The sequence below is a fragment of the Lontra canadensis genome, unplaced genomic scaffold (genome assembly GCF_010015895.1).
Source record: "Lontra canadensis isolate GAN:19392208 unplaced genomic scaffold, GSC_riverotter_1.0 scaffold53, whole genome shotgun sequence".
Lineage (NCBI taxonomy): Eukaryota > Metazoa > Chordata > Mammalia > Carnivora > Mustelidae > Lontra > Lontra canadensis.
In genome coordinates this window covers 8,028,143-8,051,822 of record NW_022631047.1, presented here as the reverse complement: position 1 = coordinate 8,051,822, position 23,680 = coordinate 8,028,143, and the positions used below count along the sequence as shown (strand labels likewise).

At 40.9% G+C, this 23,680-nt stretch overlaps 1 protein-coding gene across 1 annotated transcript; it reads left to right on the top strand.

The window, feature by feature from the left end:
* The first annotated feature begins 1,752 nt into the window (after positions 1-1,752).
* CUNH12orf66 (chromosome unknown C12orf66 homolog) lies at positions 1,753-22,939 on the top strand. Its single transcript, XM_032874660.1, has 3 exons — positions 1,753-2,004; positions 8,178-8,463; positions 20,552-22,939. The coding sequence occupies exons 1-3, from the start codon at positions 1,770-1,772 to the stop codon at positions 21,366-21,368; spliced, it is 1,338 nt and encodes a 445-aa protein (XP_032730551.1). The 5' UTR covers positions 1,753-1,769; the 3' UTR covers positions 21,369-22,939.
* The last annotated feature ends 741 nt before the right edge of the window (positions 22,940-23,680 follow it).

Genomic DNA, 23,680 nt, shown 5'->3' with positions numbered 1-23,680 from the left:
TTTCTTTGCCCACTGATTTATGATGCCACCTTTATTATCTTAGTAATTCTTATATTACTTGGGTATGGCTGTGAGCTTTATAATCCTTTCTCATTGTCTGTTGGTTTCAATGTTAGTACTATGCTTTTTTTAAAAAAAAGATTATTTATTTATGAGAGAGACAGCGGGGAGAGAGGCAGAGAGACAGAGAGAGAGAGAGAATCCAGTAGACTCCCTGCTGAGCACAGAGCCCACTAAGGGGCTTGTCTCACACCCTGAGATCATGACCTGAGCCAAAATCAAGTATGGTTTATCTGAGTCACTCAGGGGCCCCCATACTACATTTTTTTTTTTTATTACTAACTTCTACTCATTCATTAAAAACATCACATTCTCCTCTGGAAGCCTCCTGATTCTTCCAAAAAGATATGAATGCTGCTTCCTTTTTCACCTTCATAACATAAAATTTTCTCTTGTATCACAGTTAACAGGGTTGATTTTATCCAATTATGTTTTTGATTTTATCCAATTATATTTTTGAGAAAATTATATATTTTTATCCAATTATATTTTTATTTTTGTATAAATTATATTTATACGGTCATTAAAATTTGATTACTGAATTTGCATTAAAAGGTAGTGATGGCAAAACAGGTCTAGCTTGGCAAAAAAATTGAAAACACACAGTTCCTTCATTTCAACAAACATTATTGTGCTACCCCTTATGAAAAGATTATAAAGGTGAGTGAACCCTAGATTCTGCCTTAGGGAGTTCACCATTGGGCAAACAGACATGCGAATATCCATGATTAAATAGTGTGACTAGTGTAAAATAATCACACACAAAAAAGGAGAAAAGAAAAAACTAACTGAGCAGGTAGTGGGCAGAGTTTCAGAATAGTAGACACAACTATGAGCTGGCTTTATGGTGCTTCTTAAATGTCAAAGGAATTTGTAATTAATTTGAACGACAGTGCATCAGTTCAGAACCTTTAACAGAATTTACATTAATTTAACATTCTTCGGTGCTCGCTTCGGCAGCACATATACTAAAATTGATCCTTCTCTGTAGAACTTTTTAAGGAACCCTAACGTAGTTTGGGTAGCATGGCCAAGCTGAAGAGCTCTGCTTGGAAGCGGTTTCCTTAGCGCGAACGTGAGATGCTTTGCATAGGATACAGGTGCGAATAAATGCAAAGTGTGTGACTGCGTGAAAATCAGACATGGGGATAAGATATAAACCTTTACCAGTATCAGGTACTATAATCCACTCACCTGCGTTAGTTTAAAAGCTATCAGAACTGATTCCTTGTGAAAGGGCACAATTCCAGCCACTAGCTTCACCGCTCAGCGCCCCGGAGGCCCAAGGCAGGCTTAAGGCAAACCCAGGCCAGATGTCAGAGCGCGAACTACTGACGTCATGTAAGCGTGACGTCACCAGCACTGACGCAGTCTCACAGGGAGGGGCCTCTCAGCTCACCTCTGAACGCAGTCAGGTCCGAGGAGCAGCGAGTTGACTGTCTTGCGTTCTGCCCCAAAGGTCCGAATGGTCAGCGCTGCGGGAACCGAAGAGCCGAAGCCGCTCCGGAGCTGAAAACGGGCCACTTCCCTCCTTCCTCGGCCCTTACGGGCCTCCTCTCTAAGGCCCCGGCGCGGTCCAGGCAGCGGCGCGCTCACGAGCCCGTCGCTTGCGGCGGTCACGCGCACGCACGCTGGTGCGCACGTTCCCTGAGAACCCGGAAGTGCGAGGGAGAGGAGAGCCACGTGGGTGGAGCTGGATCGCGGCTCGCATGGGGGAGTCTATCCCGCTGGCCGCCCCGGTCCCGGTGGAACAGGCGGTGCTGGAGACGTTCTTCTCTCACCTGGGTATCTTCTCTTACGACAAGGCCAAGGACAATGTGGACAAGGAACGAGAGGCCAACAAGAGCGCGGGGGGCAGCTGGCTGTCGCTGCTGGCGGCCTTGGCCCACCTGGCCGCGGCCGAGAAGGTCTATCACAGCCTCACCTACCTGGGGCAAAAACTAGGTACCTCCGCCCCGCCCCCCGTGCCCTTTGAGGAGGAAGGAAAGGGGGTATATTCCCCGATCGGCCGTAGCTTGGGTTCCCTGTCTCACTCCTAGCCTCAGGCTCAACTTGGCACTCCCAGATCTCCTCCCACCGTTCCCTTCCTCCCCTCGGCTTCCACAAACCCCGCCCACCGGCCTCTGCTGCTGATAGATTGGCCGCCGGGTTGGATGCTCTTTTCAAGGCTGTGTCTCAAATCGAAGGGTGTATCCATTTTGCTCAGTGCATGGATTGGTGCCATAAATGAAAAGTTAAGCAGACTGTGTCTTCGCTCTTCTGACCAGTGACAACTGTGGCCAGAAGAGCAAAACTTGGCAATACAACCTAGTTAGAATTAATGAACACTTTTGTCTGGTCTCTTGAATTTAAGGCCCCTGCGAGTTACAGATAGAGTCCTACCCCTTCTAGGCCGTCAATAAATATTTAATGGATGAGGAAATAAATGAATACTGGAGAGGAAAGGCAAGAAATATGCCTAACACTAGTAAGAGGGGACTTAAGGGGAAAATGGTAAACACTCCTATCATTCCATCATAAATCTTGGCCCTGAAAATAAGATGCAAGAGCTGATTCAACCGATTTTCACTAGTAGAAACAATTAGTATGAGTAGATCAGAAGGAAATAAAATAATGTGAAAGCCAAGGGTATGCATATAAAGTATTACTACTTACAATTACCAACAATCAATATGAATGCCAGAGCTTTCAAAGTTAGTATTTTGGCCCATTTTTAGACCCTTTAATTATCAGAAGCACAGAGTCTGGTATGAATGAAGAACACATATATGCAATAAAGAATAGAAAGGTAAAGTTGAGTGCAGATTCCATTTTGATTTTTAGGGCCCCATTTCTTTGTATGGCCTGAAGGTGGCCATGTGCATATTGCTTTCAGTAAACACCCAAAGGGCAGGGCTTTCTGAAATCTTAACTTTTGCCTTAGCTGTTTAAATAATTTGTTTAGTACGTTGACTTACCGGCATAGTGCTTAGACAGAATCACCGTGTGTATTTTTTCCACCCCTTTTTACAGTGGCAGTTCTCACAAATTTGCAGTTGCTGTTGAAATGTTATTATTCCCCTTTCTACAGATTAGCAAATTGTTTATGCACACTTGTGTGGGTAGGTGACAGGTCTCAAACCAGAATACCTGCCTTTGAACTGTCAGATTGTGTTTTTATACGTATGATTTATTCTTAAAAATTGCTGTATTATAATTTAAAAATACGTTGTATATACAGTTGACACTTGAACGATAGGGGTTTGAATTGCATGGATCCACTAATACACGAATTTTTTTTATAAATACAGTACAGTACAGTAAATGTATTTTTAATCCTTCATGATTATCTTAACATTTTCTTTTATCTAGCTTACCTTACTATAAGAATATAATATATAATACATATAACATATAGCGTATGTGTAAATCTATTGTTTATGTTATCAGTAAGGCCTCAAGTTGACAATAAGCTATTAGTAATTAAGTTTTGGGGGAGTTAAAAGTTGTACTCGGATTTTTGACTTCTGGGGTAGGTCAGCTCCCTAACACCCCCTCCACCACTCCTGGCATTGTTCAGGGGCCAGCGGTGTTTGGAAATGGGGATAATTCTAGCTGTAAATTTCTGGCAGTTTTAGTTGTTTTTAGATCCCGTCACCTCATGAAGAATGGTGATTGGTCCCAGTCCCATGATCGTAAGTTTGTTTAAGCTCATGTATGAGAATTTGATGAAGCCCATGGACATATATGGAATATATATGGGAAATACAATTTTGCATTTAATCTGCGAGGGTTCAGCTGGACTTCCTAAAGCCTATTGACGGACCCCTATTTAAAAATCTGCTCTGCCAGTTTAAGGTCTGGTTTATGTGTCTGGTTTCAGGTAAACAGAACTGCCCTGTGTGTAAGAGCATGTGTGAGATCATCACTGTCTCTGCCTTGGTTTCGGTGAAATGGCCCTCTGTTGCTGCCGAAGCGAGCACTAGCCCTCATTATGTAAAGTCATTAGTTCTGCATAGACCCCCAGGCTGCATGGATGAGCCTGAAGGCTGCACCTTGAAATTGACCCAGGAGCAATTTATACTATGAAACATGCCCAGGCATGGTTCTGTTCCCAGGTGATCTGTGACTTCTAAGTGAATGTTCCTGAGAATGGCATGTTTAATGCCTCATTAACTTATTCACATGTATAGTACATGTAGGTTCCAGATTTTATTTTATTTATTTTTTTTTTAAGATTTATTTATTTGACAGAGAGATTACAACTAGACAGAGAGGCAGGCAGAGAAAGAGAGAGAAGGAAGCAGGCTCCCTGCTGAGCAGAGAGCCCCACGTGGGACTCGATCCCAGGAACCTGAGATCATGACCTGAGCCGAAGGCAGCGGCTTAACCCACTGAGCCACCCAGGTGCCCTAGGTTCCAGATTTTAAATTTTAACTTTGCATCTTACAGTTTTTTGATACTGGAATGTTTGTGATATTAACATGCTTATGACTTTGTGACTTTTTTATTGAAAACTTGTGAAAAAATTTTTGTGTTGCCACTTAAGACATTTCCACGTTCTTCAAATACTTTGCTAATTAGAATGTATTTTTTTAAGCAAAACAAAACGTTTTGTGTGTATTTTTAAACATTTAAAACATGGTCCAAGAAAGTGAGTCTTTCTGATTCACTCTTGTGACTGGTTGTTGATCAGAGACCTTGGCAGTGAATCCTCATTATAGATGCCTGTATGGGCAAACACTTTAGGCAAAGGACAGACCTGACAGGGAGCCTTCTGCTCCTGTATTGGCTCAGTTCTGAAAAACTCTGGGTGGACCCCTTATCTTAGAGCTTTCTCTTTCCTTTGAGGGGAGAATATACCTGTTTGGGGAAGGATCAGTGATAAAAATATGCCATCTCAATGCTTTTGGAGGTTTTTAGGTAATACTTTCTCCCTTTTTGTTTAATTATTGGAGAGTTTTCTCAATCTCTGGTTGCTAGAATTTAGCATAGTAGAAAATGACTTGAGAATCGGTGTTGATAAATTATCATTAACAATAAGTTGTGGGATAAAATACTCAATTAGACATTTTACATACTCCTTTAGTATACTTATTACTGGAAATGTCATTATGTGAGATGGACTCCTGAAATCTTGAGAAATAATGAGGATTCAATACATAGAAACTTCTGGAAATAATTCAAAATAATCGTACTTTATAAATCCAAAAAATTGTAAAGAGGGAGATGTCTGGTGTCTCTGCTTCCTTGTTTCCCAGTAAGAAGGAAAGCCAGTCTCCATTGGATATTCCTAACCAGGGTAGTCAACAAGTAGGACTGTGCTCCTCAGAGCTTTGAGAAAAAGACCTGTTTAGAAGAAATTCATCAATGGTCTCTCCAATCCTCGTAGTGTCACTTGGTTTCACTACTAGTGATCGATGTTTACTGATAAGCTTTTCAGGGTATTCTTTGTGTTTCCACTCCCTCAGATAAGGGTTATCTGATGGAAAGGTATTCCTTTTTCACCCAGAGTTAAAATTGTCACCAAGGCCACCCTATTAACAGCAGAGGTGAGTACACTGTTGAGGTCACCTAGCTAGCTAGTTATGAAGTAGGTAGCTATTCTTTTTGACAGTACATGAAGCTCCCAATTTACCATAGAGTTTTAGAAGTCCAATTAGTAGTATTTCCCTTACACAAGAAACACTAATGAGTTGCACCAGACATTAATTTCTTATTCCTCTGTGAAATTATGAATCACAAAATATTTAAATTCCAATCACAGGAGTCAGAGAATGTGGTAGATGATATTAACTCCCTGAGCTCAACAGACTCCACTCCTTTCCTTTTGGATGCTGGGAGATGTTTGGTCCTTCTGGGGTCTCTTCCTCACTTGTCATGTGCTAATGTCATTTGCCTCCCAGGGGGCCAGTCCTTCTTCAGCCGGAAGTAGTATTTAGAATTTTCTTACATCAGTTATAAGTGGAAGGAAAAGGGATTAGTGATGGAATACTCACTTTGCTCCAGGCACATTACATACCAAATGTAATTTTGTCTTCTTGGCTCTATTACTTGTTTCATGTTAAAAACAACTAAGGCTCAGAGTGGCTAAGTCATTGGCACATTCCACAGCTTCTAAGTTCAGAAGCTGGAATTTGGAACTAAGTTGGTCAGACTTCCAGACCTTTTAGGTTTTTGGGTTGTTTTTTTGTTGTTGTTGTTTTTTGTTTTTTTTTTTAAGATTTTATTTTTTAAGTAATCTGTACACCCAATGTGTGGCTCAAACTCACAACCCTGAGATTAAGAGTTGCACACTCTGCTGACTGAGCCAGCCAGGCACCCCATAGATTTTGAATGGTACTCTCGTCTTGTTACCTAAGAGAATTTTTTCCTAAACTTGGGCACAGAAGTCTATTTATTCCATACTGTTGCCCCACAAAATCTGTAAGGTTAGACTGAAGATAGACAGGAAGGGAGGGCAAACCCTTCAGGGTACAGTCCTGGGTGGGATGTGACTGCTGGGGTCAATCCAGCTGCACCACGTGGCTTTTGCGGCTCTTAGTAGGAGAAATGATTTGAATGCAGGTTACTTTGTTTAGGCAGTATATTGAAGGAAACATTTTTTAAGTAATAACACTTTGTGGAATAAGTAGTAAGTAGGGTGACCAACCTTCTAGGTTTGCCCAGTGCTGGGGGCGTTCCCAGAACATGGGACTAAGTCTGGTTTTCCAAGATGCCAGGTTTTCAGTGCTAAAACCTGGAAAGCCCTGGGTAGACTGGGACAAGGTGGTCACAGTAGTAGGAAAGTTTGAAATACAAACTGGGCCGTGAACTAGAAAGAACATTGTGAAATGATTCATTTGTTAAGGGGATATTTTACAAATGCCTTGATGTGTTTAGAATAGTAATAAATTTATTCATGAAAGCATCCTGTGTATATCAAGAGAAAATTTAAACTGTCATCCATCTCTTAGGTTTTTACTTATATATTTCTAATATATAAATATTAGATAGTAGATATATTAGATAAATATATATAACATATATTTCTATATAAATATTTTTATTTATATATTTCTAATTTATATATCTCTAAGAATTACTGTCTTAAACCTGCCCTGTTTCTTTTCATTCTTCTAATGTCTTGCCTGTGACCCTTTCTTTAGTGGGGTGCAGAATTGCTTAAGAAAACATGTACGAACCTGGCTATATAATTATTAGAAATAGAGTTGATTATGTATTAATACAAAGCAAGAAAATGATGTCTCTGCCACTTGATCCTTTTTAACTGTTGAAAGGGATGTATTTGGTCTTTTTTATTTTATTTTTTCCTGATTTCCTTTGGAACCCCTGAGTTAACAGCAACAGTTACTATAATTGCTTCCTGCTCCTAATCATTCACAAAGTGGTGCTTGCTTTGTTATAACCTATAGTGTCAACCTTGTCAAGAGTATTAAAGATTTCTGGGTGCCTGGCTGGCTTATTCAGAGGAGCATGCAATTCTTGATCTCATGGTTGTGAGTTCAAGCCCCATGTTGGGTTTAGAGCTAACTTAAAAACAGAAAAAAAAAAAAAAAAAGTACTACAGATTTCCTTTTTTCTGCTGGGATCCCAGTAGTCTGTGTTCTTGTGTAAGGGAAATACATGTATGTATATTTTCCATTTTCTGGTATGGCTTAAAAGATAAGATTCAAAGGAAAATGCAACTCTAATGCAGAAATAATATTTTCTGATTTATCAGGAATAACAACAGTGTTTTCCAATTAGGTATTCTCTTTTGTTTTAAATACATGTCTGGGGAAGGAGAGCTATTTAGCTCCAGGTAGATGGTACCTGCTAGGTCAATTAATCTCTGAAATAAATATGAATCCTCATTGAAATGGGATAAGGGAGAGTTGATACTTGGGTAAGGAAATCATACACAGGTCTGTTGTTACACTAATGAGTTGCACCAGACATTAATTTCTTATTCCTCTGTGAAATTATGAATCACAAAATATTTAAATTCCAATCACAGGAGTCAGAGAATGTGGTAGATGATATTAACTCCCTGAGCTCAACAGACTCCACTCCTTTCCTTTTGGATGCTGGGAGATGTTTGGTCCTTCTGGGATCTCTTCCTCACTTGTCATGTGCTAATGTCATTTGCCTCCCAGGGGGCCAGTCCTTCTTCAGCCGGAAGGATTCCATCCGAACCATCTACACGTCACTGCACAATGAGCTCAAGAAGGTGGTGACTGGCCGGGGTGCCCTTGGTGGGACCGCCCCCCACGTGGAGGAACTACTTTCCCACCTGTCAGAGCAGCTCTGCTTCTTCGTTCAGGCCCGGATGGAGATCGCAGACTTCTACGAGAAGATGTACACCCTCAGCCCACAGAAGTTCATCAACGCTGAGGAGCTTGTTGGCCTCTTGGACACCATCCTCAAGAAGTACAGCTCCAGGTGAGTGTAGGTGAGGAGGGAGGAAGGGACACACAGAGCAGTCACACACACACACACACACACACACACGAGCTCCCTCCCCGCACTCTTATAAAGAAAATCTATGATGAAATGACTGCAAAGGGAAGAAATAGTCATTTTACATTTTTTTTAAAGATTTAATTTATTTATTTGACAGATAGAGATCACAAGTAGGCAGAGAGGCAGGCAGAGAAAGAGGAGAAGGGAAGCAGCTCCCTGCTGAGCAGAGAGCCCGATGCGGGGCTCGATCCCAGGACCCCAGGATCATGACCTGAGCCGAAGGCAGAGGCTCTAACCCACGGAGCCACCCAGGCGCCCTGTCATTTTACATTTTATACATATTAATTAAGCAACAGGTGAATATTAGTTCCCTTCTTTGGGTTTCATTAACACCATGCTGGGTAGATACTACTTAAAGCAATGGCCAAAGACCAAGAATGAAGTCATCCTTAAAAGATGTATTATAACTGATTTTGCTACTTATGAAAGAGTTTGCACAAGGGGAGCATTGTATATAAAATAATGTGGTTTTTTTTGTTTTTGTTTTTGTTTTTTACTAAACCATTATTCAAATCAATGTCCCTTTCAAAGTAATCACCTTGGTGAGTTACCCACTTAGTCCTCAGATTACTTATCATGGGTTGGAAACTTCTTCATAATTGCTTTCAGCGTCTGTGGCATAGTTCTGGTTTTGTTTTAAACTTTCTCAGTGGAGACAGGTATCTGTGTTTTTGAGGAGAGCATACTTAAATTTTTTTGTAATAATCAAAAGGCTATTTGTAGCCAATTTAATTTTTTTTGAAAAGATGTCGATTAGCTGGAAAATTTGTATTAGAAGGAAATTGCTACTTTTACTTGAAAAAAAATGAGCCTAGCTCTTATGTATTCCTCAGTGCCTGAACCAAAAAACAGTACGCAAGGAATTTGAGAAGTACTGCGGGTTATTATTCAGCTGTAGAAAGGAATGAAGTATGGATACAGGCTACAACATGCATGGACCAGTTACAAAAGATACCATATTCTGTCATTCCAGTTACAGGAAATGTCCAGAATAGGCAAAGTCATAAACACAGAAAATAGATTATAAATTACAGATTCAGAAAATTTTTGTCAGGAATTAAGGGGTAAGGTGAGAGCGGGGAAGTGACTGCTCATGGGTATAGGGTTCCTTTTTGGGGGGTCATGAGACTATGCTCAAATTAGATAGTGGTGATGGTTGCACAACTCTGACTATACTAAAGCCATTGAATTCTATATGGTTAAAAAGTATACTTTATGTATACGAGTTAAGTAGTAAAGCTTTCATGAAAAAAGAAATAAAGCTGTGTGAGGAACACACAAACATCCTTCCCCTGGACTCATATTATTAAATGTTGCTATGTTTGCTCTCTTTCTCTCTGTATATAATTTTATCCCCCCTCCTGAATTGTTTGGAAGTTAGATGCAAACATCATGACACTCTATGCCCAAATACTTGTACTGTATCTTCTAAGAATTAAATAAAACTGTAGCATAGTTTCCTACTCAGGAAATTTAGCACTAATTTTTTTTTTCTACTATCAGCAGTAAATAGTATTTAGATTTCCCCAATTGTCTCCAAAATGTCCTCTGTATTATTTTTTATTGTCATATATTTTCTGTTTTTATGATATATTTTGGATTTTTGTTTTATCTATTTTTACTGGGTAATACATTAATATGGCTCAAAATTTATAAAGTATGAAATAATAGTGAAAAGTGCTCCTTTTCTTCATCTACCTAATTCCTTTCCTAAGAGGCAGTGAATGTTGGTTTGTTTTTTTCTTTTTAAGATTTTATTTATTTAACAGAGAGAGAGAGAACAAGCAGGGGGAATAGCAGGCTGAGCACACAGAGGGGGAAGCAGGCTCCCTGCCAAGCGAGGAGCCCAATTCGGGACTCGATCCTAGGACCCTAGGATCATGACCTGAGCTGAATGTGGATGCTTAACCGACCGAGCCACCCAGGCATCCCAGTGAATGTTGTTTTAGCAAGTTCTTCCTATCATTCTTGAGAGATAGTCTGTGCGTATGAATATACACGTTTTCTTTTTTTAAAACAAATTTTCCATGTTAACAAATTTTCTGTGTTTGGAACTATTTTATTTCTTCCTCAAACCTAATTGATACATTTTTTTTAATAAAATAATTTTTTGAAATGCAAAAACAAATATACTGTTGGAGATATGATTCTTACAGAGAATCTCATGTGGTGATTCCCAAATACTAACTTGACAGTAATTTGCTGAATGGTTTGGGAAACTTAAAGAACCAAACCTGCCCCTTGTCACCCTGCCCTTCTTCCCTGAGGGTTAAGAGTTAGTGATTCTCAATTGGGTGCGCAGAAACCTAATATGTTTTAAAAGTTCTGGGGCGCCTGGGTGGCTCAGTTGTTGGGTTTCTGCCTTCGGCTCAGGTCATGATCCTGGGGCCCTGGGATCAAGCCCCGCATCGGGCTCCCTGCTCAGCGGGAAGCGTGCTTCTTCCTCTCCCACTCTCCCGGCTTGTGTTCCCTCTCTCGCTGTGTATCTCTCTGTTAAATAAATAAAATCTTTAAAAAATAAATAAAATAAAATAAAAGTTCCCTGTGATATTGAAAATAGTCTCCATGAAAAAAAATTGTTTTGATAAATAAAAGAAAGATACCAACACTGGGATATACTGGGTATTGAACCTTAACTGTGTGTATGCACGTGCGTGTTTATGTCTTATAGGAATGATTATTACCATTTAACTATTTTCATTTTCATTTGATTAGGTTTGTGATCTATCCTATTTGCACCTTCTTTGAAACATCCCACTTCCCAGACCTTTGAGAATTTCTTCCATTTTCTGCAAAAGCCCAGTTTTCATTCTTGAAGCTTTTAGGGCAGTACTTGGCTATACCAGGTACTGAGTGGACACTGATGGAATTGATGGAGCCGGGGGGCGGTAGCACCCAAGGTCAAGGTGTTTTCATCTGTCTGTATTCTCCACCCATGCTGCCTTTATCTAATTAAAGGGAATTACAGATTATAGATACATCCAACCCTAAAAATTATCTTAATTAGAAACCTGAGGTTAATTTGAACATAAATTCCTTAGTTAAAAAATTCTGAAAAGTTGAAATTCTGTATAATATGTTGATTTTGGGGGGAGAAGGTGGAATTATTTTAGGTATAAATTAACATACTTTCCTTTTGCCAGGATAATATCCTTTATTTCTATAGACCTTTTTATTTCTTCTTCATAATATCCTTTTTTCTGTAGACCTTTCTTCTCCTCCTCCTCCTTCTCCTCTTTCTCCTTCTCCTTCTCTGTAGACCTTTTGATTTGGCATCTGTGCTATACCAAACATGTTTCTTTCATGGTTCCAGTGTTCTAGAGAAGTAATTCATATTTTGTATTCTCTTCTATTGAAAGAGTAAATCCTTTTCCCAAATGACCCTGTTTATCTTTCAGGAAATGTTTATTCACCCCAGTATATCTGATCCATGTCAGAACGCTTCTTTATCTCGTAAGTCGTTCGTCTTTCAAATGATAAAATGCTTTTGCAGTAAAGAATTAACAAGCATAATGTATATCATGGAGTAGCCCTGATTTGAGATGCAGATTCTGTGTGTGTTAATGCAAAGGCCAGTCTGCTTTCAGAGATGAAATGGGAAACACGTTTGTTTTTTTCCTTTGGAAGGCAGTTGTATTCAGAGTAGAACAGTATTAAAGGTTTCCTCCTTTGGCAAACTTATTACATTATTATGTCAATTATTGCTTATGAACCACAGTCATTGAGATGCTTCATTTCAAATCGAATAATTAACGTTAATCACTTTTACAGTTTCCACTGTGTGCCCTTAGAAGGAAAAATATGAGTTTAGCTCATACAGGATCAGGATATCTACTATTCCTTGAATACTTTTGAGGAGAGGTAGAACTTGGTGTGTTTTGTTTTTGTTTTCTTTCCAGAGAAAACATCAATGGAACATTTTTTGATTCTGTAGAATTCATTTTTAATTTACTTACCTCATTTGTACAGTGAGCATAAAAGAAGATTCTGGTTAATTTTTCTATTTCATCGTTAAAGCTGGAAGATGGGTTATAAATGCAAAATATTTACTAAGTCGAGAGTAATTCTTAGTAATTCTTTTAAAGAAGTAATTCTTTTAAAGAAGCAAGCATTTATTCATTCCACACAGCTTTTAAAAATCCCTTTGATGGGGGTGCCAGGATGGCGCAGTAGGTTAAGCACCAGACTCTTGGTTTCAGCTCTAGTAGTGATCTCTCCACTGGGCTGTAAGATTGCCCCTGCCCCTGCATCAGGCTCTGTGCTCAGCAGGAGACTGCTTATGACTTTTCCCCTCCCTCTGCTCCTCCCTGCCCTGTGCCAGCATGTGCACTCTCTCAAATAAATAAATAAATCTTTAAAAAAAGAATCCCTCTCAGGTGGCGATAGTATACCATTAAGTGACTCATATCCTGTAACCATGACTTTACAGATAGATTTTAAAGAACTTGGTTTTTTTTTTTTTTTAAGATTTTATTTATTTATTTGAATGACAGAGATCAAAAGTAGGCAGAGAAAGAGGAAGGGAAGCAGGCCCCCGCCGGCCTCGATCCCAGGTGGGATCATGACCTGAGCCAAAGGCAGAGGCTTTAACCCACTGAGCCACCCAGGCGCCCCTGAAGAACTTGTTTTTAAAGATTTTACTTTTTTTATTTTAAAAGATTTTACTTATTTGAGAGAGTGCATGCGTGAAATAGAGGGGGAGAGAGAGAGAGGGAGAAAGGAAGAGGGGGAAGCAAAGAGAGAGGGAGACTTCCCGCCGAGCAAGAAGCCAGATGTGGGACTTGATCCCAGGGTCCTGGGATCATGACCTGAGCTCAAGGCAGCTGCTTAACCCACTGAGCCACCCAGGCATCCTTAAAGATTTTACTTTTAAGTAATGTCTACACCCAGTGTGAGGCTCAGACTTACAATCCTGAGACCAAGAGTTACGCTCTCCACCAACTGAGCCAGCCAGGGATCCCAGAGAACACTTTTAAAAATTGAGTTACATGAAGTTTCTGTTTGCATTTTAGGGAGCACAGTTTTTTTTTTTGTTTGTTTGTTTTTTGTTTTTTTTTGTTTTTTAAAGATTTTATTCATTTATTTGACAGAGAGAGATCACAAGCAGGCAGAGAGGCAGGCAGAGAGAGAGGAGGAAGCAGGGTCCCCGCTGAGCAGAGAGCCCGATGCGGGGCTCGATCCCAGGACCCTGAGACCACGACCTGAGCCGAATGCAGCGGCTTAACCCACTGAGCCACCCAGGCGCCCCGGGAGCACAGTTTTTTTATCTGAATGCTTCAGATGACAGGATTCTCACCAAGGGCAGAACTGTGATTTATTTAGGCCTTGTGCCCTTTTTCGTTCAAGAAAAGATTTGTGATGATAAGTGAAATTAACTGTTAGTTGTGTGTGTATAGTTCACCAAGGTGACTTTCTGCCCACTGGAAATTTCCTAAGCAAAACCAACCAGAGTGCCATTTCTGTGGGACACGGTCTACACTAGGCATTCGGCATGTCTGAATCTTAACAGCCTTGCCCCAGCCCATCTTTTCAAATTTATCTAAGGCCCATCAAATGCTTTAAATTGTACCCAAAGTCTTAGTAAAAAGAAAGAAGCTTCAAAGAGAAATTTTTGAGGATTTTAAGCAGGAGCCAAAAAACAGTCCATAATCTAATGTGTTCCCCATAAGTATTTGCCATTTCCTACTTTGGTTCATTATTTGTTTTGCCTAGAATGTCCTTGAACTCGGAGGGGAGGAAAAATACCTTTTCTTCTGCCCTTCTAAACTCAGTGGGGAGGGGGGAGGCTTTAACAAAAGACCAGTTACCAAGAGAAAAACATACCAGTGTATTTAATTTAAGTTTTACATGTTAAGGAAGCCTTCATAAAATAGTGTTTTTATGGTAGGTTTTTTTGAAAAACAAAATTCAACTGAGTCCATTTGAAGATGGTAGGAGTTGTGGGAAAATGTGCCAGGATGAAAAAAGGTCTGAGCTAAGTGTCTAAGCTAGGGGAAGCAGCAAGGCCTGTTTTTTCAGATTCCTCTCTGTGTCCCTTGTGTTTGGAGATAAGGATGCTTCCTTCCTTAGAGTAGGGGGAAAGGCACATTTCTCTTGAGGGTTTTATGATCTGATTCAGGGAAGGGTCAGGAAATCTTTCCTACACTTATTTCTCAAATTCACTCAACTTAAAACAGTCAGTATACAAGATGCCATATTTTGGGGTAGTATGTTCTGAAGCCCATCACATTGTCATATCATGTGTCAGTTGCTGTTACCACAATCATTCTTTTTTTTTTTTTTTTTAAAGATTTTACTTATTTATTTGATAGAGATCACAAGTGGGCAGAGCGGCAGGCAGAGACAGAGAGAGTGGGGGAAGCAGGCTCCCCGCTGAGCAGAGAGCCTGATGTGGGGCTTGATCCCAGGACCCTGAGATCATGACCTGAGCCGAACGCAGAGGCTTTAACCCCCTGAGCCACCCAGGCGCCCCTGCCACAATCATTCTGTATAACAGACCACCGAGCGTGCAGGCTTGCAAGTCGACTGGAAGTTGGCCTGACAGGCCTGGCTTAGCCGAGTCGCTCTGCTTAGCACTCTTGGTCTCGCTGGCTTGGCTTAGTACTGTGAGCTCTGGGCTTGGTCTGTTCCTTCCGAGTCCGAGATTAGTGGGGAGCCGGTCACCCAGTGGCTCTGGCCCAAGCGCAAAAGAACAAGCCCAGCCAAGCTCATTTTCAGCATCAGATCGGTTAACACCCTCTTCACAAGAGTGCGTCACGTGACCCAGTCTGTAGTCCAGGCATGGGAAAGTACTCTTCATCTCAGGGGAAGACCCGCAGAGTCACATGGCAGAGGGTCTGGAATCAGGGGTGATGAAGAATGCAGCCAGAATGGACATCGGGAAGGGTATGTGCTAGGGTGAGTGCTGTGAAGTGTGTAAACCTGGCGATTCACAGACTGTACCCCTGGGGCTAATAATACATTATATGTCAATAAAAAATTAAAAAATTAAAAAAAAAAAAAAAAAGGAAGGCAGCCAGAAATTTAAGCTCTCCTCTTTACATGGCCAAGTCCTAGCTGCTTTTGAAGTTGTATGGCTCAATTCAAATTCTGTCTCCTTTATGGCCAGCATAATCTTTCAACCAAAAGAAATTGCTCCTTTTTCTAAAATCTTATTTTATTTTGCACCTCCCATAAGAGATGTGTTAACTTCCAACTTGTATCCATCATAAGTACCTCCTCCTACCTTGGGAAGTCTCTGTAAGGCAAACCTTTGGCTAATGCATCTTTATATCTTCAGTGTATTTGTATCTAAAAACTAGTAAAAATTTTAAATGAGAAGAGACTAGAGTGTTTTGTTTTTTTTTATTGTAGTAAAATATACATAACATAAAATATACCGTTTTGGGAGCGCCTGGGTGGCTCAGTGGGTTAAAGCCTCTGCCTTTGGCTCAGGTCATGATCTCAGGGTCCTGGGATCGAGCCCCACATCGGGCTCTCTGCTCAGTGGGGAGCCTGCTTCCTCCTCCCTCTCTCTGCCTGCCTCTCTGCCTACTTGTGATCTCTGTCAAATAAATAAAATCTTAAAAAAAAAAAATACCGTTTTAAGTGTATAGTTCTGTGGCATTTAGTACATTCACGTTGTGCTACATATTTGGTTGTTGTTGTTGTTGTTTTTAAAGATTTTATTTATTTATGAGAGAGAGAGAGAGCGAGCACAGGCAGACAGAATGGCAGGCAGAGGCAGAGGGAGAAGCAGGTTCCCTGCAGAGCAAGGAGCCCGATGTGGGACTCGATCCCAGGACGCTGGGATCATGACCTGAGCCAAAGGCAGCTGCTTAACCAACTGAGCCACCCAGGCATCCCTGTTGTTTTTTTTAATATTTTGTTTATTTATTTGACAGCCAGAGATCACAAGTAGGCAGAGAGGCAGGCAGAGAGAGAGGGAAGCAGGCTCCCTGCTGAGCAGAGAGCCCGATTCGGGGCTCGATCCCAGGACCCTGCAGTCATGACCTGAGCCGAAGGCAGAGGCCTTAACCCACCGAGCCACCCAGGCGCCCCTACATATTTGTTTTCAGTTTTTTTAATCTGACTTCTCACATGCATGGAACCTGGATAATTCTTTTGGAAGGAACTCCTTAATGTAGATTTGTGAAAGAGAGTTCTCTCTCTCTCTCCAGACCCCTTTCTTTCTTTTGGCTTTTTTTTTTTTAGAGCAGATGTTCTCTGCAAATAGTTGTCAATTTATTCTGAATTCAGACTCTTACAAGCTCGCTGCGATAGTTGAGGTGTGTATTTTTGGATTACAACAATTTAACAGATCCTCCTATAGTGTGAGTTGTAAATGGGTATGAGGCACAGAGCATAATGGAAATGGGGAAATGATACATCATAATACTAATCTCAGAGTCTTGGCAGAATAAAATTAACATGAATTTTTAGCTCTTCTTAAGGATGAAAAAGAGCTTCGACATTCACATTCATCCTAATAAATGTTGAACATTTAAACACTTTTAGTATATGTTTATGGAAGAGCTTGTTTAGAATTCTTTCTGGAAATTTGTACAGAGAATTCATGTTCTTTCAAGAAGTTTGGATATAAATGATGATTTCCAGTGAAGCAGAAAAATAACTTAGAGTATTGTTATTTGTGGTAGAATTTTCTTCAATCTTATACCGTTTTCCTGTTATTGAAAGTCTTACTGTGTTCCAAGTTCCTTGGCAGATTTTCTTGATACCCATTATTATAGAATCTTGTGATGCTTTATGGTCGTTAAGTGTCAAAGGGCCTATAGGCCAAGGAGGTAGAAGCATTTCTTACAATTCAAAGATGTTGAAACGTGCTGTAGTGAAGTTGTGTGTGTACATATGTATTACATATGTATTAGACTTTCTTTTCTCTTTTTTAAAAGATTTTATTTATTTATTTGTCAGAGAGAGCGAGAGCACGAGCGAGTGAGCATGAGTAGGGGGAGTGGCAGAGGGAAAGGGAGAAGCAGGCTACCTGCTGAGTAAGGAGCCCAATGTGGGCCTGGATCCAGGACCCTGGGATCACAACTTGAGTTGAAGGCAGATGCTTAACCAACTGAGCCACCCCGGTGTCCCTGTATTAGACTTTCTTAATGTTTATTTCAAAGCAGGTAATGTTTGAAGGATCCAAAGTAGTTAATCAACTCAGCACATGAGCTAGAGAGTTTGAAATCTAGTTTATCTTTCTGATTTTTTTTAAAGACTTATTTATTTACTTTGGAGAAGCAGAGAGTGTAAGAGACAGAGAGTAGGGGGAGGTATAGAGGGAGAGAAGCTTTAAGCAGACTCTCTTCTGAGCACAGAGTCTGATGTGGGGCTTGATCTCATGACCCTGAGATCATGACCTGAGCTGAAATCAAGAGTTCAACACTTAAGTGACTGAGCCATAAGGGCACCCCTATCTTTCTGATTCTTTGAATGTATTATTAGACTGAGACCCTCCACCCATGTTTTAGCTTTCCCTCTTAAAGAATATTGAAGGTAAAATGCTGGTAATAGAAAAAAATAATGTGTGGTCATGCACCTATATCCGTATCACATGATAATGAGTTTCTGTCTTATAATATCTAACTTAGTATGGGCTCTCTAATTAATGTTTAATAATCTAATTAATGATTAAATGGATTTTTTAACTCCAGCTATATTTGTGATGATTTTTTTTTTAACTTTTTCATTGATAAACCAACTTTTTCCTTTTCAGCTGGGGCCAGAACAGCCACATGAGAAGATTCTGTCTTGTTGACAGTGAAGCAATTAACTTACATGGGTTCGGGCCTGTAAATAATCTCCCATGGTGCCTGGGGCATAAGATATGCTCAGTAAATGCTAGATCTTGCCCACATATTGAAAACAGGGTCCCTTGCAGATGCTTTGGGTCTTTGGGAAGAGTATAAGGGCTTGGTGTTGGCTCCTTGAGAAGGAGGGTGCACCAGGCCAGGCAGACACTCAAACCGCCCCACCCCCGCCCCGGCATTTCTCAGAAGCAGTAGCCTAAGCAAGAAAGCTCTAAGTAGTCCATACAAGGGCTCTCCTTACCCATTGTTACAGAATTTCATTTAGATCACAAACAACAGAGGCAGAAAGTAGGATTCAAATCTTAAATAGCTGGTTGCCGTGTTTACTGACTCTCTCTGAATCTCTAGTGTGTGCCATATGTTCTAAAGATAAAGGAGCGAAGGGAGTAAGCAGCTTCTCCTTCTCCTCAGGGAGGAGCTCAGACCAAAGGAGACCATATGTCCCATAAATTCTGTGATGAAGCTACTCAAGTGGAAAACAGGTATTAAGAAACTAGAGGATTCGGGGTGCCTGGGTGGCTCAGTGGCTTAAGCCTCTGCCTTCAGCTCAGGTCATGATCTCAGGGTCCTGGGATCAAGCTCCGCATCAGGCTCTCTGCTCAGCAGGGAGCCTGCTTCCCCCCACCCCCCTCCCGCCCCTGCCTGCCTCTCTGCCTACTTGTGATCTCTGTCTATCAAACAAATAAATAAAATCTTGGGAAAAAAAAACATTAGAGGATATGGTCACCTGACTCAGTTTGGAGAACAGAGAAGACATCCCTAAGGAAATGACTTTGAAGAGGAGACCTGAAACACCAGAAAGAATGTGCTCTCACTTGCCTCAGGTTTTCTGCACTTGGCCCTTTCCCTTTTCTTCCTGGAAGGGAGATACTCCCACATCCTCTCCCCTCCTGCTACCCGATACTACTGTTAGTGAATTCGAAAAAAAAAATGTTTTACAGATAGCAGGTAGCAATCCATGAGTCATAAAGTTAATTCAGTGAGTAGTAATCCAGTTTTAAACATAAATGTTGAAATGTTAGATATATTTTATTTTGCTCCCATTTTTTTTTAAGGTTTTATTTATTTATTTGACAGAGACAGAGCACAAGCTGGGGGAGCAGCAGGCAGAGGGAGAAGCAGGCTCCCTGCTGAGCTAGGAGCTCAATGTGGGGCTTAATCCCTGGACCCTGGGGTCATGACCTGAGTCGAAGGCAGATGCTTAACTGCCTGAGCCACACAGGCGCCCCCATCCCATTTTCTTTTTTAAGTGCAACTAAATATGAAGAAAATTTGAAAAACTAGGATTGAATAAGGGCTTACCTTACAGAGTTACCACAATACCTTGTGAACTTACAATGAACGTTAAGTAAGTTTACATGTGTTCCATACACATTTAAGAGAGCTTTTAGTGACTTTTTTTTTCCTCCTCTGCCTCTTTAGGACCACATCTTGGAAAAGGATGCCTTGTTTTTTTTTTTTTTGTTTTGTTTTGTTTTTTTTAAAGATTTTATTTATTTATTTGACAGAGAGAGATCACAAGCAGGCAGAGAGGCAGGTAGAGAGAGAGGAGGAAGCAGGCTCCCCGCTGAGCAGAGAGCCCGATGCGGGGCTCGATCCCAGGACTCTGAGATCATGACCTGAGCCGAAGGCAGCGGCTTAACCCACTGAGCCACCCAGGCGCCCCAGGATGCCTTGTTTTGATGATTATGTTAGTTTTACAATTTCCAGAATAAATAAAATAGGTTCAGAAAAAAGTACAGCTAATTTAATTTCTTTGTATTTGAAAGGAAGGTAGTCTCTGCTCTCATTTTTTGTTTCAATACCAGGCGATTTCCATAGGAGGATGTGATGCTGACATAATTCTGAGATGGTGAAGTTATGTCAGAACTTTTTATTTATTTTTAAATCTATTGTTTATTTTTTAAGATAAATAAATAAGTAATTTATTAATGAGTGATCCATGCAGGACATGGGGCCTACTGTGGGGCTTCAACTCATGACCCTGAGATCAAGACCGAGCTGAGATCAAGAGTCGGATGCTTAACTGACTGGCGCCCCGGACTAGCTTTTCAAATGAATCAACATGGAGCCCTTCAGTCATTCCTTTCCTTGATTCCAAACGTAGTATTATTTGTGTAGCCACAGTGTATTGTTTTGAGGGTTGAAAATTCCATGTGGAGTAACATTTCCACTTATTTCTATTAATTTCCCTTCCCCTCTAGATTTCACCACCCCATCCTCAGTCCTTTGGAAAGCAGTTTCCAGCTGGAAGTGGACGTCCTGAGTCATCTCCTGAAGGCCCAGGCTCAGGTCTCGGAGTGGAAGTTCCTCCCGTCCCTGGTGAATTTGCACAGTGCTCACACCAAGCTGCAGACTTGGGGCCAGATCTTTGAAAAGCAGCGGGAGACCAAGAAACATCTGTTTGGAGGGCAATCTCAGAAAGCCGTTCAGCCCCCACACCTTTTCCTCTGGCTGATGAAACTCAAAAACATGCTTCTTGCCAAGTTTAGCTTTTACTTTCACGAGGCACTGAGCCGGCAAACGACTGCTTCAGAAATGAAAACGTTGACTGCAAAAGCCAACCCAGACTTTTTTGGAAAGATTTCCAGCTTCATCAGGAAGTATGACGCTGCCAATGTGTCCTTAATCTTTGACAACCGAGGTTCTGAGAGCTTTCAGGGTCACGGCTATCACCACCCCCATTCCTACAGAGAGGCCCCTAAGGGTGTGGACCAGTATCCAGCTGTGGTGTCTCTGCCCAGCGACAGGCCCGTCATGCACTGGCCCAATGTCATCATGATCATGACAGACCGCATGTCCGAACTGAACAGCTTGGAGAAGGTGGTCCACTTCTATGATGACAAAGTTCAGAGCACCTACTTCCTAACCCGCCCGGAACCTCACTTTACCATTGTCGTCATCTTTGAATCAAAGAAATCTGAAAGAGACTCCCACTTTATTTCCTTCCTCAATGAGCTCTCACTGGCCCTCAAGAACCCCAAAGTTTTTGCGAGTCTGAAGCCTGGCTCCAAAGGCTAGCAGGTGGTTTGTGTGAAAGGTTCGCAAGACTGGAAGGTGTGTTCCTAATTGCTCTAATGATCTGCTGTGGTCTGTGATTAGAGTTTCCATCCATTCATGCTTCTTTCAGAGCTAAATTAAAGACAAATCCTCCCTAATTGTGTTGCACACTTTCTAAGCAATTAAGGCCAATTGAATTAAGTATCCAAAGAGTAATCTAGGAAGTGATCATGGCTACTGTGTCTCTCCGTGGTACAGCAGAGGACCTGCAGCATTTTCTCCTATTTTCCTGTGTTTCACGTAGACTGAATATTTATTAGCCTTTGGTTTTTCTTTCCACCTGTTTTACATTGTTCTAAACTTTGTTTTAATGCAATTCCAAATGCCTTCTCCTCTCCCCTCCTTGCAGGACCAGTAAATGGGATAAGATATTAAATGGCCTTTTCAGAATCAAGGACTGGATGTTTTCTATCTCATAAATTAGCAAGTTAACATGAAATTAGTTTTATGTTTCTCATCCACTAATTAATATTTTGGATACCAAAATCAGTGTCTTGGTGAGAAATTTCTGTCGGTTACGGAAATTGAAGGTGAATCAGAATGGTCGCATAGCATCAGTTCTAACAGTTCAGAAGGCTCCCATGACTACTTTAACAAGTCATAGGTTCTTTGGGGGTGATCTACACACCTAACTGCATTTGCATTTACGCTTATAAATCAGAGCGACTTTTTCACTCTGTTTGAAAGTTAGCATAAGCCATAACATGGGGTTTCTTCACTCCTCCTCATGTCATCTACTTGGCTTTCTGTTTTTCACCTTTCTGCTGAGACGTATGTTCATGTTTGGCTCCACTCCCTGCTTATTCTTAGGCTGAAAAAGGATGTAGTCATCATTTTTCAGCCATTTTTAGACATTCTTGCAACTTAGTCTGCTTTTCTAATATCAGAATGTTGGTATCAATACCTTGTAAAACTTGCTAAACATCAATTGTGCATTCAAAAGACCTCTTCATGGTTGAGTAATCCATTCAGTACTTAATTTAAGCATCTCTGAACTTGGGTTTCAAGACTGTCTCCTCCAGATTATCCTCAGAAGCAGTGATACATCTTAACACATGCTGCCTTAACACTTTCCTTCGGTGGGTGTTCATCGGGACGTAGATGGACCCGTGAAGGCCTCACAGGCTAAGGGGAACTTCACTTCTAGGTTATTGATTCAGAATAAAAATAAGCCACAAAGAGTCACCGAGTTTTTACTATTTGTTGGTTCCTTCAGTGCTTGTATGCGATGTAGTGATCGGCTTGTCCAGTTTCTCATGACCGCACAGAGCCAAGGTTTCCCCGGGCTGCCCCAGCAGGGGAGCTGGCGCTGGGCAGAGCTGCTCCCAGCCTGGACCAGGAGGCCTGCCCACCTCAGGCGGGACTATGTGCTGGAAGGACCTACTGGCCTATTTTCTATTTTCTTTTTCTTTTTTTTAAATCAAAGTCATATATATACAAAGCCAGTTTGCTTTAAATAGAAAGTAGTGATTCTGCATTTTATTCACTCAGGTTCCATAAAAATCTGAACATTGAACTTACATAAAAAATTGAAAACAGGGCGCCTGGGTGGCTCAGTGGGTTAAACCTCTGCCTTCGGCTCAGGTCATGATCTCAGGGTCCTGGGATCGAGTCCCGCATCGGGCTCTCTGCTCTGCAGGGAGCCTGCTTCCTCCTCTCTCTCTCTGCCTGCCTCTCTGCCTACTTGTGATCTGTCAAATAAATTAAAAAAAAAAAAATTAAAAAAAAAATTGAAAACAACTGGAACTAAAAAGTCAAATCGTTTTTCTTCCCTTTTGCGCTTTGCCAAGAAGGTGAAAAGTATTCCTTGGTGTTCATGTATTATTTTTTGTCCTAGATAAAACCATTAGCCTTAAGGATGTGGTCTCCCATGTACCTAAAAGAAATATGCTTCAGTGGAACATGGAAGAAGATTGTAAATAAAACTTGTATATAATATTTAAATAACCAATCCTTGTCTAGAACATATTTGAAATGTATATTTATTTTTAAACATATTTTGGTTCAAGCCAAGAAACAAAGTGATTCTATGCTGAGATTTGTTCTCTAAAATCAGTAAAGAAATGATCCATAAAGTCTGTATTTTGCTAAATGGAAGAGTAAATCCGCATATTATCTGCAGACTGTTTACTTTGAAATTGTTTCTAAACCACAACTTGATGCGTTTTTACGTGTAACCGGAAGTGTGGGCAACGCTTACTGAGATTGCCAACATGTCCATCAAGGAGGGTTCCTTTCAGGATGCCCTTTGGATGCAGGGTGAACGTTCACAA